This window comes from Lissotriton helveticus, chromosome 3_1, assembly GCF_964261635.1.
Source record: "Lissotriton helveticus chromosome 3_1, aLisHel1.1, whole genome shotgun sequence".
Lineage (NCBI taxonomy): Eukaryota > Metazoa > Chordata > Amphibia > Caudata > Salamandridae > Lissotriton > Lissotriton helveticus.
The window spans coordinates 158205678-158222269 of NC_136061.1; the positions used below are offsets into that span (position 1 = coordinate 158205678).

Here is a 16592-nt window from a genome sequence, read left to right on the forward strand (position 1 = left end):
TGGGATTGATTGTATTAGAGTGGAGTGAGGTAGATTGGGGTGGAGTGTGTTAGATTGGGTTAGATTGAAGTTGAGTGGGGTAGATTGGAGTGAGCTAGATTAAGGTAGCGTAAACTGGAGTAGGGTGGATTAGTTTAGAATGGACTAGATTGGTTTGGAGTAGGGTAATTTGGTCAGAGTGAGGTAGATTGGTCAGAGTGGGGTAGAAATGGGTAGAGTGGGGTAGGTTGGTCAGAGCGGAGTGGGATAGAAATGGGTAGAATTGAGTGGAGTAGAGTGGATTGGGTTACACTGACGTGGAGTGGGATACATTGGGGTAGATTGGAGTGGATTTGTGTTGGTTGAGTGTTATAGAATGTGTTAAAGTGGTGGAATATAGATTGGAGTGGCATGTCGTAGAGTGGAGTGGGTTAAAATGTTGTAGAGTGGAGTGGTGGAAAGTTAGTGATGTAGTGTGGAGTATGCATGGTACTGTAGCACACTGCCATTGCAGACAAAACATGTTCAATTGAAATGACCATTACATTTGCAGTGACACCCAGTTTTATGGTGTAATGTATGGAAATGTTATCACCCAGTGTATTGATGTGTTTCGTCATATTCATATTTGTTTCCACCCCACTTCAGAATTAAAAAATAAATGTTACATTTGTACTTACCTAATTGTGATATATTCTGAAATATCAGCATAGTTCATTGTTGTCGTGTGCTAAAAAAAATAACATACTACAACCTCTCAAATGGGTACTCAGCAGGATTGTTACATGAATTCTCTTGCTTTGAAATCAAAGAAAGAAAAGTAAACATCAAACTCCCTCGGAAGCCAGAGCCTGACATTTGACCTCTGTCTTTGAATGCACAGCAAAGGTGACCAGATAAGAACAATATTTAAAGGCCTGTTTACAGAAACAGTAAAAATGGAATGCTCACGGGAGGGACAAACTCAAGCTGGGCAGCCTAAAGCACATAAAGCCAGCAAATAAAAAGCAAGCAGCTGTGAATTGCAGACCACAAAGGTAATAGTAAGCAATTGGTGAATGTAATTTCCAGGAATGCTTTCAGAATGCCCTCAAGTAGTCTTAAGCAAACTAAACCGCTGTGCTGTCTAGTAGGCTTTGACCGAAAAATTTCATTGATTTCACCCGTATGAAAAAATTCCTCATCTAGTTCCTGTCCGGTTTCATATATATAATAATAGGTATTCATTCTAAAGTATATTTACCAAACCATCACAGTGGTGCAGGAAGCCCTTGATGTTGCAGTGCCTGGGCTAAATTGGTATTTGTATTGGTTGTCGTCATTTAATGTTTTGATCTCACCTATTATCAGATCACTAATGCCAATTTGTATTTTTTTATCTTTACTCTAGGTTTCTTTTCTTTCACACATTTTTCGAGATGAAGAAACCAATTCCTGACTTACCTGAGACGGAATCCCAACTCGCTGTACCTCTTGATGAAAAGTTTCGAACCTTGAGTGGAGACAGCTTTTTTAGGTAATGTGCTTGTTCTTTTTGTACAAAGATTTGTTATTGTAGAGCAGCCTAAAAAGAAATGCACAGTACAGCCATAAACATACAAAGATATAAAAAAGAAAGCACATTCTAATATGTTTTACATATTATGACATATCTGACCTTTACCTGATATTCACCTAGTCCTAACTGTCATGAAATCTACACTTGTGTGACAGAGAACATACATTTAACAGTGTTATTATGTTGTAAACCTAAAATGAGCAAAGTTTCAGAAGCATTCTGTAGGAGGCTAGCTTAGTATATGGTGCACGCCTATTTAAATGAAGCACCTTGCACTAATCCAGACAACCCTTATAGTGATTTAAGTAGTCATAGACAACCATAGAAAGCTCTTCCAGTGGTAGCTGTGGAGAACAGCCTTCAGGCTTAGTCCAGAAGGAGTGTTAAGCCGCTTGTTTTACCAGAACTAATTATATAGTGTAGGTTAAACGAAAAAGAACATCCCAATGTAGTTATACATTTTTTTATATGTATTATACACGCTTACTACCACACTGCTATGTCTCCTAGCTGGAGATTTCAACACAATACATACTATACTTCAATTGTAAACGGGTAAGTAAGCACAAATTCACAGTGGTCTCCAGGAGGACACTAAACCATATCTTAAAAAAGCAATTGCGAACTGCGACTGAATTTGGCATTCGGATCAGGAGACTAGGACCAGGAGACTCAGAAGAGCTGGGTACACAAGGAACTACCCATGGCAAGTACCCCGGACCCCAGGGAGGCTGTGTGCACAGTGGAAACACAGCAGCGTACTCAAAGGTCAATGGGTAAGACACAGTTGTAGTTTTAAAGAAGAAGGACTCTTCCCAGTGGACACAGAAGAATCCTTGTGGAAGACAGAAGGTTGGAGAGTCCCCCTAACTGTGGATACCCCAGGTGAAAGAGTCCGGTGGATTCTAGATCAGGAGAACCTGCAAGTATAGGGGACAGAGTTTGACATTCGTAGGTGACCAGGAGGCACGGAAGAGCAAAGACCCCCAATGACGGAAGATGCTGATGACACTGTGGAAGACCAGGAGCCGTTAATGAGCTGTTCCACGTTAGTAGTTGAAAACCAGCGGGTCGATTCCCGGGCGGGAGCATCAACCAGACTTGGTAATAGCAACAGACGTGGTAAACAAAAAAAGGTGCAACATTGGGACCAGCTAGGTCCATGGGACTCGCCAGTTGCAGGAGAGTCAGGCCCCAAGGATGCAGGGGAGCCCACTGAAGCCAAAGTAGACCCTCAAGAGGATCCACTGTCCGAAGGCAAAGGAGTCGCAAGAGGATCTCTGGCAGCTCAGCAAAGATGCAGGCCCACAGTGCAAAGGATGTGGTGAAGATGAAGATCTTGGCAGGAAGAGATGCTGGAGGCTGGAGCTTCCTGTAGACCGAAGATCTCTGGAGTACAGAGCCAACAAGCCTTGGCAACAGCAAGTTGAACGGTGCACAGGGGTTCTGCTCCAGTGGTTCTGACGAGGGATACTGGCATCAAACTTGCTGAGAGGACAGGTCAGGCTAGTCATAGTTGCAGAACCCCCACTTGTGTTGCTGAGCCTTTCAGAGTCCGTGGGAGATCAGGAGCAGCAGACCGGTCGGCTTGGTTGCGGTGCCTGCAGATGCAGGGGAGTGACTCCTTCACTCCAAGGGAGATTCCTTTTGGTGTCTTTGATTCTCACAGACCTGGAGAGGAACGTGGCAGTAGCAACAATGAAGAAGACTTGCAGAACAGCGAGACCAGGAACAGCAAGAGTCTTCCTTGGTGCAGTCTCTGTTCCAGGTTAAGTCCAGCGAAGTCCAGATGCCCATACAGTCGAAGTTGAAGTGGTTTTGGGATTGAATCTTGTCCCACGACGATTCTGTAGAGCCACCCACAGGTAAGCCTTAGGTACCCTGGGGAAAGGGTTGGAGCGATAAAAGGGTCCCTCCCAGAGGAGGGGCTGGATAGAGGGGAGGATACTCCCATTTCCTTTGTCCAGCTTCGTGCCAGAGCGGCAGCGAAGGGCTACCTGAACTGGCTCCAACTGGAGTATGCAAGGAGGGCACTAAATGTGCCCTTCAAAGCAGTCTGTGGTCGCTGGTTATCGCCCCCACTCCAGCCCAATACACGAAGTTCTGTCTGGGAGATGGTCACACCTCCCTGTGACAGGAAACTTATTGTTCTACTATCCCGTGCTCAAGCTCAGCTCAGCAGGAGGAGGGCAGAATTGTGTCTGGGGTCGGAAGCAGCACTAGCTTGCTGGCAGACCCTGGAAGGCTGTTACCTGGAGTACTGGGGGCTTCCCGGAGGAGACCCCCCTTGCCTGGAATCATACCTCCAACACCGGCAACTATGTTGGGGTATTATTCCTACATGTTTGATATCAAACATGCCCAGGTTCGGCACAGCCAATATATAGCTAGCCATCACGTAATGACACATGACCACTATATGTATCAAAATGGCTGACAGCATTGAGAATCGACTCTGGGGTTTGTTGGGTAGCCTTGCTCATGCAAGACACCCTCACACTTGGTGCTAGCACAAACTTAAACAGGCTGCAATGGCAGGCCAGTAGTCATCGTTTGAGTGGTCTCTCATGGGTGGCATAAGACATGCTGCAGCCCTTGGGACACCCCTGGTGTGGCTATGCTCTGGGTACCTTAACACCATATACTAGGGACATACAGGGGTACACCAGTAGCCACTTGGGAAGGTTCCAAAGTACTTACCACTGTCAAATTTAGGGAGAAAGCACAGTAACAGGGTCCTGATTAGCAGGATCCTAGTCAGACTAGTCATAAAACAGAATACCCTAGCAAAAAGTGGGGGTAACCATGAAAGCAGATCCTACATTCCTACACATTCTGTGAAGAAAGTAAATGCATCCTTCTTCCATTTTGTTTTTTTAAAATATCTTTATTGGTTTTTCGTGTTATTGTTCCTTACAATTTTTGTTCGCTTCCACATTACAATTTGCATAGTTGTACAAAATAATTAACTTTGAAAACATGTCAACCTGCGTAATACAATCTGTGGGTAGGTTATTGCTTCGCATTTTAAAGACCCAAATATTGCGTGTCATTACACTCACATCCTAAATATAACAGGTTGCAGAGTAAGCAACGGCACGGTCTCCTATTCAAAATGTTACAGCCTTATTTCTAATGTGCAATATTAATTGCTGGCATCTCATATCAGCGTTGTTGACCTTAAACAATATGTTTATAAACATCCGTCACGCCGTCAGAAGACGTAGTGGAAATCGGTGTGTAGTTGTTTTGATCCCCACTAGTAATACTCCACAATAATAAGTAAGGAAAAGGGATGGGGGTGTACCAATAAAACATTTACTTTCCAATAAACATCTCCTATCTATCTACTTAAACCTAAGAAATAAAAGGGCTGTCAATGTGTCAGTGTGAGAAGTTGGCCTGATGTGCAGTGCTCACTATTCTAGTGATCACTATATATCAGTCCAAACAACCCTTATTGATGATTGGTTGTAAGTCAACCTTATAGACCAGCTATCCTAGTAGCATGGATACGAGCAGTCTAAGGCTAAGACTCTAGAGGGCGTGTTAAGCCAGCTGTTTTACCATCACATTACCCCTTGAACACCCAGTGAAAGGACACCACACAAGTTGTTATGAAAATAAACAGTGTATTTATTTATAACAAGACTACCCTGGCTCTTTATGAGACAGGGAGCTAAGCACACAACAAAACTCTTACGAAAATACTTAAGTTAGCACGTTATACACAAATGCCCGAGGGGCACGAAAAACCATATACGCTAAAAGTGGAATGCGAATTACTAGCAGGTAAGTAACAGTTCTAATAGGCTTTGGAATCGCTAGGACTGGACTAGGGAATCGTTAGATTACTACTAGGAGGCCCAGGGGACTCGGGTGCAGAGTGTGCACTCTCACGCGGGATGCGGGACAAAGTCTATGGAAGCTAGAATTCACAAAGTTAGTGTTCACGGGCGAACCCGACCTGGTAGGAAGAAAACGACAGTGGATCCTGACCCTAGGATAGTGAGGCTATGCTGGGACACCGGAGTGCCGAAGTTACCTAGCCCAGGGGCTGCAGCTGCATAGGTCTGAAAAGACGTCGGGGATCTCGTTGCCGGACCAGGAGCCTGGAAGGAAGAAGTTGCTGGCAGGCGACCAGTGAAGGAAAGTTCGATGGATCCAAGCCTGGATCAATGAAGAAGAAAACCTGAAAGCAGAGGGGACCAAGTTCTTGAATCACTAGCCAGTGATTAAGTGGGCACCAGGATGGCACCGGGCGAAGTCACCGCAGTCAGGTGAGTGGGCACTGCTGGGCTCTGCAGTCTCTCGGACCAGGAGGCGTTGTCGGCGACCAGGATGGAGGTGCGAGCTGTCCCACGAAGGTTGAAGTCGTTGGCGTCGAAGTTACCCAGGATTGGGCAACAAGCCTTGGCTAATTCAAGCCCACGCGGTGGACTCAAAATGGCGTCTTGAGTGGACCAGGAGGGTCCAGGGTGCTCCTCTTCGGGAAGGGAGCAAGGGCCAGTCTGGAGCAACCAGACCAGCAGCAGAAATGTCGTCGGGCGTCGTCAGGAAGGCCACAAGCCAACGGGCTAGTAGCCAAACAACGCGGTGAGCAGCGGAAAGCAGAAGGGCCCCACGCAGATCGTGGAGATGCTGGGGGGCTGCACTTCGGAGCTGGAGCTGCTCAGAGTCGGGGCTTCTCGGACCCCAAAGCACTCACCAGTAGATTACTCGGCGGGCTTGCTGGAAAGAAGTCGTGCAGTCTTGCAGATGGCCGGTCCCTTGAGGTCTCGTCGCACCCACGGTTCTCAGCTGGGCTGTAGAGGTGGGTAGAGGTCAGAGGTGCCAGGGAAGCCGGTTCTCGTCGAGCTGGGCAGTCGGATTCCGGAGGAAGGACTTACAGCAGACCGCAGTGTTCTTAGATGGTGCCTGCGGATGCAGGGTGACTACTCCTTAGTCACAAGGGAGAAATCTTAGGAAGAAGTCTTGAGTTCCTTTCGTGGAAAGTAGTTTCAGGATTCAAAGATGATCTGATTTGGAAGGGGGCCAGTCTCTACCTTTATCCTGTAAAAAGGGGCTGGCACGCGACTAAGTCCTGCCCTATGGGTGGGACCAGGAGGGGGGTGGTTACACCCACTTCCTTGGCGGGCTTTTCCCCAGCACAGGGTCTGGAGTGACCCTGGAACTGGTTCCAGCCAGCCTATGCACAGTGAGCACCGGGGTGCCACGTGCAGTCACCTTCCTCTAAAGCCCTGCCTACCTACAATACACAAAACCCTGTCTGGGACGGTGCTGGCACCGCCCCTGGCAGGAAACCCTTTGTCCTTATCTCCTGCTCTGGGTGGACTCCCAGCAGCAGGAGGGCAGACTTGTGTCTCGGTGGCAGCATCCATTTTGTGGATGCTAAGGCTCTGTCTGACTTTAACCGGGGTTAGGGGTTACATACATGTCGTGTCCCTCTAGAAGGGTGGAATGCTAACCCCGTCGCCAGAATTGGCGAGGGGTTAGTATTCCAATTCGTATGACACCTTACTCGACATGTTTTGATAAAGCGATACCAGAGTTGGCACATAACCGCGAGGATTATAATGCACTTAAGAGTATATGGTATGCGATATCATGGAAACGGCTAAGGGATGGATCCCGAAAGCCGCAGACAGGCTCAGCTCATGCCAGAGCACCATCTCACACGATTCCAAGCACTCTGCCTTCAGGATTGTTAAGGCCTGCCATAGGAGTGACTGATAGGAGATCTGTGTGTCCATTTTTAGGGTCAGATATAGGTATACTATATCTAAAGCAAAGGGTGATTACACCACCTTGCCCCAGCTGTCAAGCAGCCAGTTGTGTCAGATTTGGATGGCCATCCAGGGGTGGCATAATACATGCTGCAGCCCCTGGTAGGCCCTGGGTACACCTATGCCCTGGGTACCTAAGGTACACTGTACAGGGACTGATAAGGTGACTCAGTATCCAATTTAGATATGTACCTAAGGTACATGGAATCCATTTTACAGAGAGAGCAGTGGGCCTGAGGTCCTGAATAGCAGGGCCTCAGGTCAACTAAGTCAGAAAACCAGCAAAACACCAGGCAAAAAGTTGGGGGCAACCATAGTCAGGGTTCTACCTTCCTACAGTCAGTGTTGCAATATTCTTTGCTGGGCTGCGTGTTATTGCCTCCGTAATAGGTGAGTGCATCAGAGTGAGACTCAGACTTGTGAAGATGTCTGAGGACCAGTAGAGTGACGGTGCTTGTTCTGATAGGCATGGGGGCAGGGGGCAAGTGATGCACCACTTCAGAGGACAGCTATAAAACAGCTCCCGACAGGTGATATCCCTCACCCACTAATGTCGCTGCTCCCAGGAGTTATGGGCACTGGCATACGTATTATGGGCTAACCTGGTGTGTGCCATCCGCATCGTTAGTGCTATCTCCCTTGAATGTGGAAAATATATTATCCCAATATTGCGCAATGGGGAACTTGTGCAGCCCTGCCGTTTCCACCCTATATAGTGTTGTGCTCTCCGCTTGGGCCCAGTTCGCGAGAGACCGTTTCCAGCTGGTCAGAACAGGCGGTTCTGAATGCTTCCATCGCTTTGTAATCAGGCTCTTCGCAACTATCAACCCCAAGTCCTTAAACTGTGACGTTACTTTGTTTTTCTTGGTTCTTGCATAAATCCCCAATATGCAAACCTCCCAGGACCGTGGCACGTCTGTGTCTGTGTAGAGCGCTAGGGCTATGCATCCTTCTTCAATATCGGCTGCTGTTACACAAGTTCTTGTGATTAATTGGTCATCATGAAGTGTTACCACCTGTGATATAAAATCATAACATTTGTCACTTTGTTCTGGAGTAGTTGAGTTATGGTAACACCTCATGCCTAGGTCAAAAATGCCAGTGATGGTCTCTGATAAAGAATTGTTACTCTTCATCAGTCTGAGAACAGATATAAAGCCATTTCCAAACAATCTGTCCATAGTGAAAAAGATAATTTCTATTTTGCAAAAGTTCAAAATCTTTGTCAATCTGCCCGTCAGTTTGCTTTCTAGCACATTCACTCCCAATATCTGACTGTATGATTGAGATGACAAAGATGCTCAAAGCTACATCCAGATATCTATAGGTGTCTCTGCGTGCAGTGAATGTCCTGATTCTTCAATTGGCCCAGTAGAAACCCCTTCTCTGCAAAACGAACATTGCTGCACCGCTTTGGTTTACAAAACAGCACTTGAATGAACCATAGACTTCGGAAACACTGTTCTCTTGACAGATGAGAACCAATAGGAGTTGTTGGACTTAGGTGCACAGAAACATTTTGTCGAAACCACAAATACCTGATACCACCTATCAAGCATTTTGGGGATATTGGCCTTTTGCAGCTGCAGGACCTGGATGCTTCACAAGCATTATTTCAGCCATTACTTAGTCTCTTTCTAGAGGTCAGTGTAGGATCATGCATTAAACAGCTACAGCTTAGCCAAAGGTAGATCATGTCACAAGACAGAGATTCAAATCTCATCTGTAAATCCATAATTGAATCATTGAAAAAGAAAAGATCCAGGATTTTTGAATGGCACAGTCTAACTCCAGACCTCAGCCAATTGAGACATAGAGGTAAAACCTAGAGAGCTGTGTGCCAAAAGAATGCCCTCAAGCATTACCAAGCTCGTGCAGTTTTTAAGAAGGCATGTGCTGTCAGTTCCTTCTAGATAGTGTGGGACTGATAAACTCTTAAAGTAAACATTTACTTCAAGTTATTGCAGCTTCAGGCGGTTCTACATATTACTGAGGCACAGGCTCTACATACTTTTTCAGACAATCCTACTGAGTGTCTACTTTTTTTTTTTAGTTAATACGTAAAGAGTGTGTTAAAGGTCATCTGAGCTTAGAGGTTCTAATATGTACTGTTAAGAGTTGGGAGGACTAGACGAAGGTCAGATATGCCTTTACATGTAAAATGACTAAATCTTAGCTGGAGTTCTGTTTCACTTCACTATAGAGCTAACCATTATAGAAATATAACCCACTTCTAAAATAAATAACCTCAGATACACAAGCTCAAACCTTAGGGGAGAAGGAGTTGGCAAAAAGAGAATGAAAATCAAATCCTTCAGTTCCTGGCCTGTTCAGGTGGTACCAACATCACAGAGCCACAACGACATAACCTCTGAAATCATCTAGAAAATCAGAGCTGGGGTGCTCTGGCATTCATCTCCAAGAAATTTTTGTCTGAATTAGATTAAGTAAAAAACATAAAAGTGCTACCCCCATTAGTCACTCTAAGCTTGACCGAAAACATCCTCTGACACTGCTGTGTAAATAGCCAATCCATATTTAAAAGTTACAGTTCCTTGCTTCCCAGATATGAACACTTGGATTTCATATTCCCTATAATTCAATTATTTACACCTGGCTGCAGCTCTCTATGTAACAGTATCCAAAGGTCAACTCAAACATTCCAGCACCAAGCTTTTACACCTCTGTTTGGCATTCTCACCGTTTGTTGCTCCAAAGTAGTGTCATGAACATGTACCAAGACTTGCTCCCTCTGTAATTGAAAAAAGATCAATTGATGAACGGAATGCCGAACAATTTCAGACCTTCAGCCCCAGTACAGACGTCTGGGCCTTCATTCATAGTTTTTTTTGCTCGCCATGCCATTCCAGTTTGGACCCAGCCATATTCAAATCAGTCTTGACCGTACTCCAATTGCAACAGTTCAGCCCGAACTGCTTCGCCTGGTCCTCCATGAACCAGAAACAAGCATCCTGGGACCGGCAACGGAATGGATACTTGAGCGCATTCACATCCTGGCACTTGAGCCAACCTTCTGACTTTGGCAGCCTTTTAGAGGTTATATAGGAATACCCACTCACGCTCTAGCTGCAGCAGAAAGGCCAATGCTCTGTACTAGAACTGCTCACATGATGGAATTGCATCCTTTCTGTCCCCCCCCCCCCACCCTCGAAGGTTTCCAGAGTCATATGTTTTGGGTCCTATAACCAGAACATGCCTCTTGGTCTGGAGACATCTTCAGCCACATCTATGGCAGTGTATCCATTGAAAAGACCTTCTACTAATTATAGGAGCCATAGCTATCATCTCCAGCATTGGGTTACATAGCAGGTCCAATAAGCAAAGGGAACTGCTCTGTGTGATATAAAAAATGTTTAACATTTTCAACATTCGGGGGGCAGGGGGTAGGGGTTCATGAGGTTTCATGTTAGTATGGTTTCAGTTTTACATGTGCGCAGAAGTTAAGTCTAGATTCCCCCGTATCAGCCCCTAAGTTCGCCTATATAGACAGTAGATGACTACATAGACACATGCTTCCCCGCCTGGGGCCTTGACCGTGGTATCCTGGAATGTCCGAGGGCTGCTCAATAAAATTAATAGGGGCGCTATTCTTCGCAAAGCTAAGCGATACGAGGCCGACATCCTTCTCCTACAGGAGACTCACCTCTTGGGCATCAATGCTCCCTGCCTTGCCAGATTCGGATATCACATGATATATCATGCAGGGTTTACCAGGGGATCCCGAGGGTACCGCCATTATTATGAACCGCTGTGTCCTGTTTGTTCCCACCAAGCATTGGCTGGATCCTGGGGGACAATACACCATTCTATCGGGCATGCTTCATGGAGAACACATCAACATTGGCAGTATATATGCACCCCCTACACTGGGAAACACTTTTGTAGACAAGATATCTTAACTGTGGGGAGAACTCCCAGAGAGCTTGACGCTCCTAGGTGGGGACTGGAATGATGTGATGTCACCAGTGGACAGATGGCTTGGGCCCGGGTGAGAACCCCAAACAGATGGATCCAAATTGCACGTCCTTGCCACTACGCTCGGTTGGTCGGACATATGGCGCGAGTATCATCCCTCTGAGCTGAGCTACACATAAATGTTCGCCTTTCATGGATCACTGTCCCGGTTAGATTATATATTCACACCAAACAACTACATCCACTGGATCGATGTCTCCCAGCTTCCCAGAGGATTATCAGACCATTCCCAGTCTTATCCCCTTCGCAGCTTCTGTCAGCCAACGGCCGTCTCGAGCACTACCTCTGTAGTGCTGTGCACGTCCGTTGGCCGACACGGCCCTGCCCATTTAATGGAACGCCCGCACCGCGGCAGAATTGCCGCCGCGGTTAAGGCGCTATTCAAACTCCGCATTCACTCTCATACACCCCCTTTAGATGACGTATGTCCCCATGGCACCTTGGCACCTTCGAGACCCTGAATATCAGGAAATCTTAACCAGGGAGTCTCTGACTATCTCAAATCCAACACGGCCTCTGCCCCACCCAGGTGTATCCTGTGGGAAGCTCTAAAACACACAATCCGCGTGGTATATATACGTTTCCGTCCCAATGAAAAGCGCAAACGTTCCGTGCAGTTGCCCAAATTGTCAGAGGTCCTCCGAAGCGCAGCTCGTTATTGTCTCTAGCCCTCCCCTCCAACACAATTTACTCCAGACACAACAACACATATAGCAACATCTTATTGGCGAAGGAAATCTGGTTAGCGTCACCACACCGGATCTACCTGTGGGGGGACAAATTCAGCAAAATGCTCCATAGGCTGTACCAAGCTGAGAAATCTCCAGCAAACGTCCCAGCACTACGTGGTGTGGATGGCACCCTTTGCTAGTCTCCCGAGGCAGTTGCCAGGGAGTTTGCTCACTATTTCTCCTCACACTTGGTGCATTAAGAACAGTTATCGGCGGCCTTACACGCTGAATTCCTAAGAGATATTTCCCCTCGAAGGCCTACTGATCACATGCGGGATCAGCTTGGCGCCCCTATCACAACGGATGAGCTCAGTGCAGCTCTGGCCGCTATGCGCCCTGGTCGCTATGCGCCCTGGTCGGGCCCCGGATCCAATGGATTCCCCAAAGAATTCTTTGGACCCCACATGAACACATTAGGCCCACACCTACTGGAGGCAATACATGAAGCTCTTGACCAACGCATGTTGCCTCAAGATTGGCAACATACAGAGATTGCCCTGTACCTTAAGCCCGGCCTCCCACCGAAGGATCCATCCTCGTATCGACACATCTACCTCATTAACTATGAGCCCAAACTTTTGGGGAAAATACTCGCTGACTGCCTGCTGACCTGCGTGCAGGACTTGATTCATCCGGATCAGTCCTGCTTCATGCCACATCGTTCCACCTGTCACAACATCTGACTGTTCATAATGCCATGGCAAAGGCCCCAGAATTGGGGTGCCCCGCGGCTATTCTACTGGCCGACATAGACAATGCGTTTGACTCTCTTAGCTGGTCGTACCTCTTCCAACACTATGAAGTTATTATCTGCAGCCTGCATTGTTTTGCCTACGTACTCATGCACTATACGGACCTAACGGCCTCGGTCCGGATTGCAGGGCATCAGTCGGCCTCCTTTCCCTCTCTGCTGTGGCACGAGACAGGGCTGCCCCCTATCTCCAGTATTGTTCTCCCTAGCCGTGGAACCTATGGCGGCTTGGGAATTCAGTGACCCGGTAATCAGAGGTTTTGCAGCGTGAATCTTTCTGGATTCACTATGCTGTGCATTATTCCGCGGTCTTGTGGTTGGGTCCGGATTCGTAGTGTGTTCTTTTTTTTTTCGTAGCCCAGGTGGGCGTCGACGTCCCACCTTTGGTGTATTTCCGGTGACGTCGGCACGCTTCCTGCAGAAGCTCCCACTCCTGGGCGCCATCTTCAGATTCTTTTTTCCGCGGTTGGGTCTGGATCGTTCCCGAAAGGGCTCCAGACATTTTTGGAGAAAGAAGAAGAAAAATACGCACTTTTGCAAGGAAAGAGATTGAGAAGACTACAGGAGACTACATCATCGAAGAGGACGACGAAGGGGAAGAAGAACTTCAAGAACTTCGACGTCCATCAGAGAATGCAAGCTCAGGGGGCCCCCTTAACGCATGAGATGGACAACACTCCTTTCAAATTCTGCCGTAACTGCCACCACAAGTACGCGCAGAAGGACCAGCACCCGGTCTGCAACCTTTGCCTACCTGTCAACCACAAGAGCGAGGACTCCGACGCCTGCTCCGCCTTCACGCCGAAGACTCTTCGAGTGAGAAAGAGACAGAGGATAGCCAACGCCACCATGCAGGGCAAGGCACAGCAACCGTCCCTTCGAGACCTGGGGCTATCACTAGACGAGGAGGACAACGCCGCCGCCGATCACGACGGCTACACGGTCGTAGAGACCAATATTACGAAGGCTCCAAAGAAGGTAGGAGACTCTACGGCCCCTAGGGCACCAAGAGACCCGAGTCTCGAAAAATTGAGGGCAAAACCTCGAAAGCGCAGACGCCGAAAACTTCGGCGTCCGCGGCTACACCAAGGCACAGCGGATCCTCTGAGAAGGACTCCCAGGCGCCGAGAGCTGGAGAACAGCAAAAGACGTCGAAAATCGCCCCCGAGAAGGAGCGTACGACGCCGAGGGGAAAAGGACGCGAAGGGCCCTTCAGCGCCACCGAAGGACCCGAGAGCAAGCTCGGCACCGAAACCGACGACGAAAGTCGGCTCTGCGCCGAAAAGAGCGGCCGATCCATTCGACGCAGACCACGCGGCCGAAATGGAGAAAAAGAAAAGACGCCTCGAGGCCGAGATGGAAAACATCCTGCAGCGGAAAAAAGATTTCGACGCCAGGATGAAAGAATACACAATCCCGACGAAACCTAGGCTACAGGTGGTCGAGGAAACGGAGGAGGAGGACTACGACGTCGAAGGACAGTCGGTGGACGTCGAGACCTTCGACGACCAAGAAGAGGAGGAGGCCTCCTACTACGAGGAGGGAGGAGACGACGACCGCAGGACACTCCTCGGGTCTGCATCTTCGGAGACTCAGGATATAGATTGGCAGGACGTCGACACCGAGAGCCCAGAGGAAGCCGTCGACACGTACCACTTGAGGCCCTCGCCGCCAGATGACATTGGGGTCTACAACAGTCATCAGGAATGCAGCTGCAGTTTTCAAAGTAAAACTCGAGGAAGAAAAGCAGAAAGCAGACTTCCTTCACGAGACACTGCTCCCTACACAAACAAGGAGCCAGTTCCTGACCATGCTCGACCGTGTCATGGCACAGGGAAAAGAGGCTGTCAAAGTACCAGCTACATGCAAAGCCGTCACTCCCAGGTCAGAGAAAAAGTATAAACATTCCTCCAAGGACCCACCCTACATCCAGGGATCGGTCTACGCAGACTCCATCATCGCAGCCACGGCAAGAAAGAGGGCCAATGTGCCTACCACTTCTGGGCCACCTCCAGACAAAGAAAGCAAGAGGATGGACCTGGTGGGGAGAAGAATTGAACGGAATGCCGCAATGCACTGGCGCATGACGAATTCCAATGCTCTGCTCAACAGGCACCAATACCAGATCCTGGAAGAGCTGGGCGAGTTAGTAAAGAACATGCCACATGAATTCAAGCAAAGAGCTGAAAACCTTGTCGAAGAGGGGAAGAATGTAGCCAATTCTTGCCTCAAGACTGCCCTGGACGGAGCAGACACCTCCAGCAGGCTCATGATGATGGGTATCACGGAGAGAAGACAAGCCTGGCTCAGAATTTCGGGTTTCAAGCCAGAAGTGCAGCACAGCATCCTCAACACACCGTTCATAGGAGAAACGCTGTTCGGGGCCCCAGTTGACGAGAAACTCAGCCAACTGAAAAAGGATAACGAGACTGCAAGATCCATGGGGGCATTGCAGTTCAGAGGTACTAAAAGGGGCACCCCGTCACGAAGACCTAACTGAAGGGGAGGAAACCAGCCAGGAACATCACATCCGGCGTTCCAACAAGCCCACCAAACAGACACCCAGACACAGCAGGGGCAGCAAAAACCGTCCTGGCAGTACCAACCAAGAGGCCAGTCCTTTTGCGGGAGAGGGAATGGACGTGGACATAAGACAGGGGGACAGCAGCCCGCCTCTAAGTGACTTAATAAAACTGCAGGTGCCCACCCAAGCAAAAACTCCCAGGGTGGAGCAGAAACACATCGGACAGGAGTTACACGAACTAGACACCTCCGTACATGTAAGACCAGTGGGAGGAAGACTGAAACACTTCTTCAGGGAGTGGGAGAGTATAACATCAGACAAATGGGTACTCAACATCATACAGTACGTGTACTGCATAGAGTTGGAGGGAAAGCCAACGGACAGGAAACCAAAAAGAAGGCCACTAGCAAGGAAAGTCCTAGAGCTCCTTCGGGAGGAAGCAAAGGAGCTCCTGCAAAAACAAGCCATAGAGCCAGTACCTTGCAGGGAAAGGAACAAGGGCGTATACTCCACATACTTCCTGGTACCAAAGGTGGACGAAACTATGAGACCCATTCTGGACCTAAGATTCTTAAACAAGTTCGTAAGAACGCAAAGGTTCACGATGACCTCCCTACAAGAGGTACTTCCTCAATTGCAAGGCGGGGACTACATGGTCACCATAGACCTAAAAGATGCCTACCTGCACATCCCAATGAACAGGGGCCACAAACACCTCCTCAGATTCATCATCGGAGAAGACCACTACCAGTTCACAACCCTGGCGTTCGGGCTCAAATCGGCACCAAGGGTTTTCACAAAGTGCCTCGCAACAGTCGCAGCGCACCTACGAAGGAAAGGGATACACGTGTACCCTTACCTGGACGACTGGCTGATCAAAGCAAGCTCATACAAAACGTGCAAGCAGCACGCACAGAGAGTGACCAGCACACTGATGAACCTAGGATTCTTCATCCATTGGGGAAAATCCTCCCTGGAACCAGAACAAATAAAAATCTTCCTGGGAGCACAGATCGACACCTTACAGAGCAAGGTGTTCCTCAGCCAGAAGAGAACGATAGCGCTCGTGAGGGAGACGCTACTCTACCAGAAGGGGCAAGCTCGGACAGTGAGGACAGCGAGCAAAATCATGGGCATGATGGCATCATGCATACACCTAGTGCCAAACGTACGGCCCCACATGAGACCTTTACAGGAATGGCTACAGGAACAATGGTCACAAGCTACAGCTCGTTGGGAGGATCTAGTGGTTGTAACGCACGCAGTG

General features: G+C 48.3%; 1 protein-coding gene across 2 annotated transcripts in view; it reads left to right on the forward strand.

Annotated features, from left to right (window-relative positions):
• The window catches only part of MYBBP1A (MYB binding protein 1a), a 678288-nt gene that overhangs the window by 217620 nt on the left and 444076 nt on the right, over positions 1-16592 (forward strand). For both annotated transcript variants that reach the window (XM_078679447.1, XM_078679448.1), the window contains exon 11: positions 1370-1495. In XM_078679447.1, coding sequence (XP_078535573.1) covers positions 1370-1495 — 126 coding nt within the window. The remainder of the gene's footprint in view (positions 1-1369; positions 1496-16592) is intronic.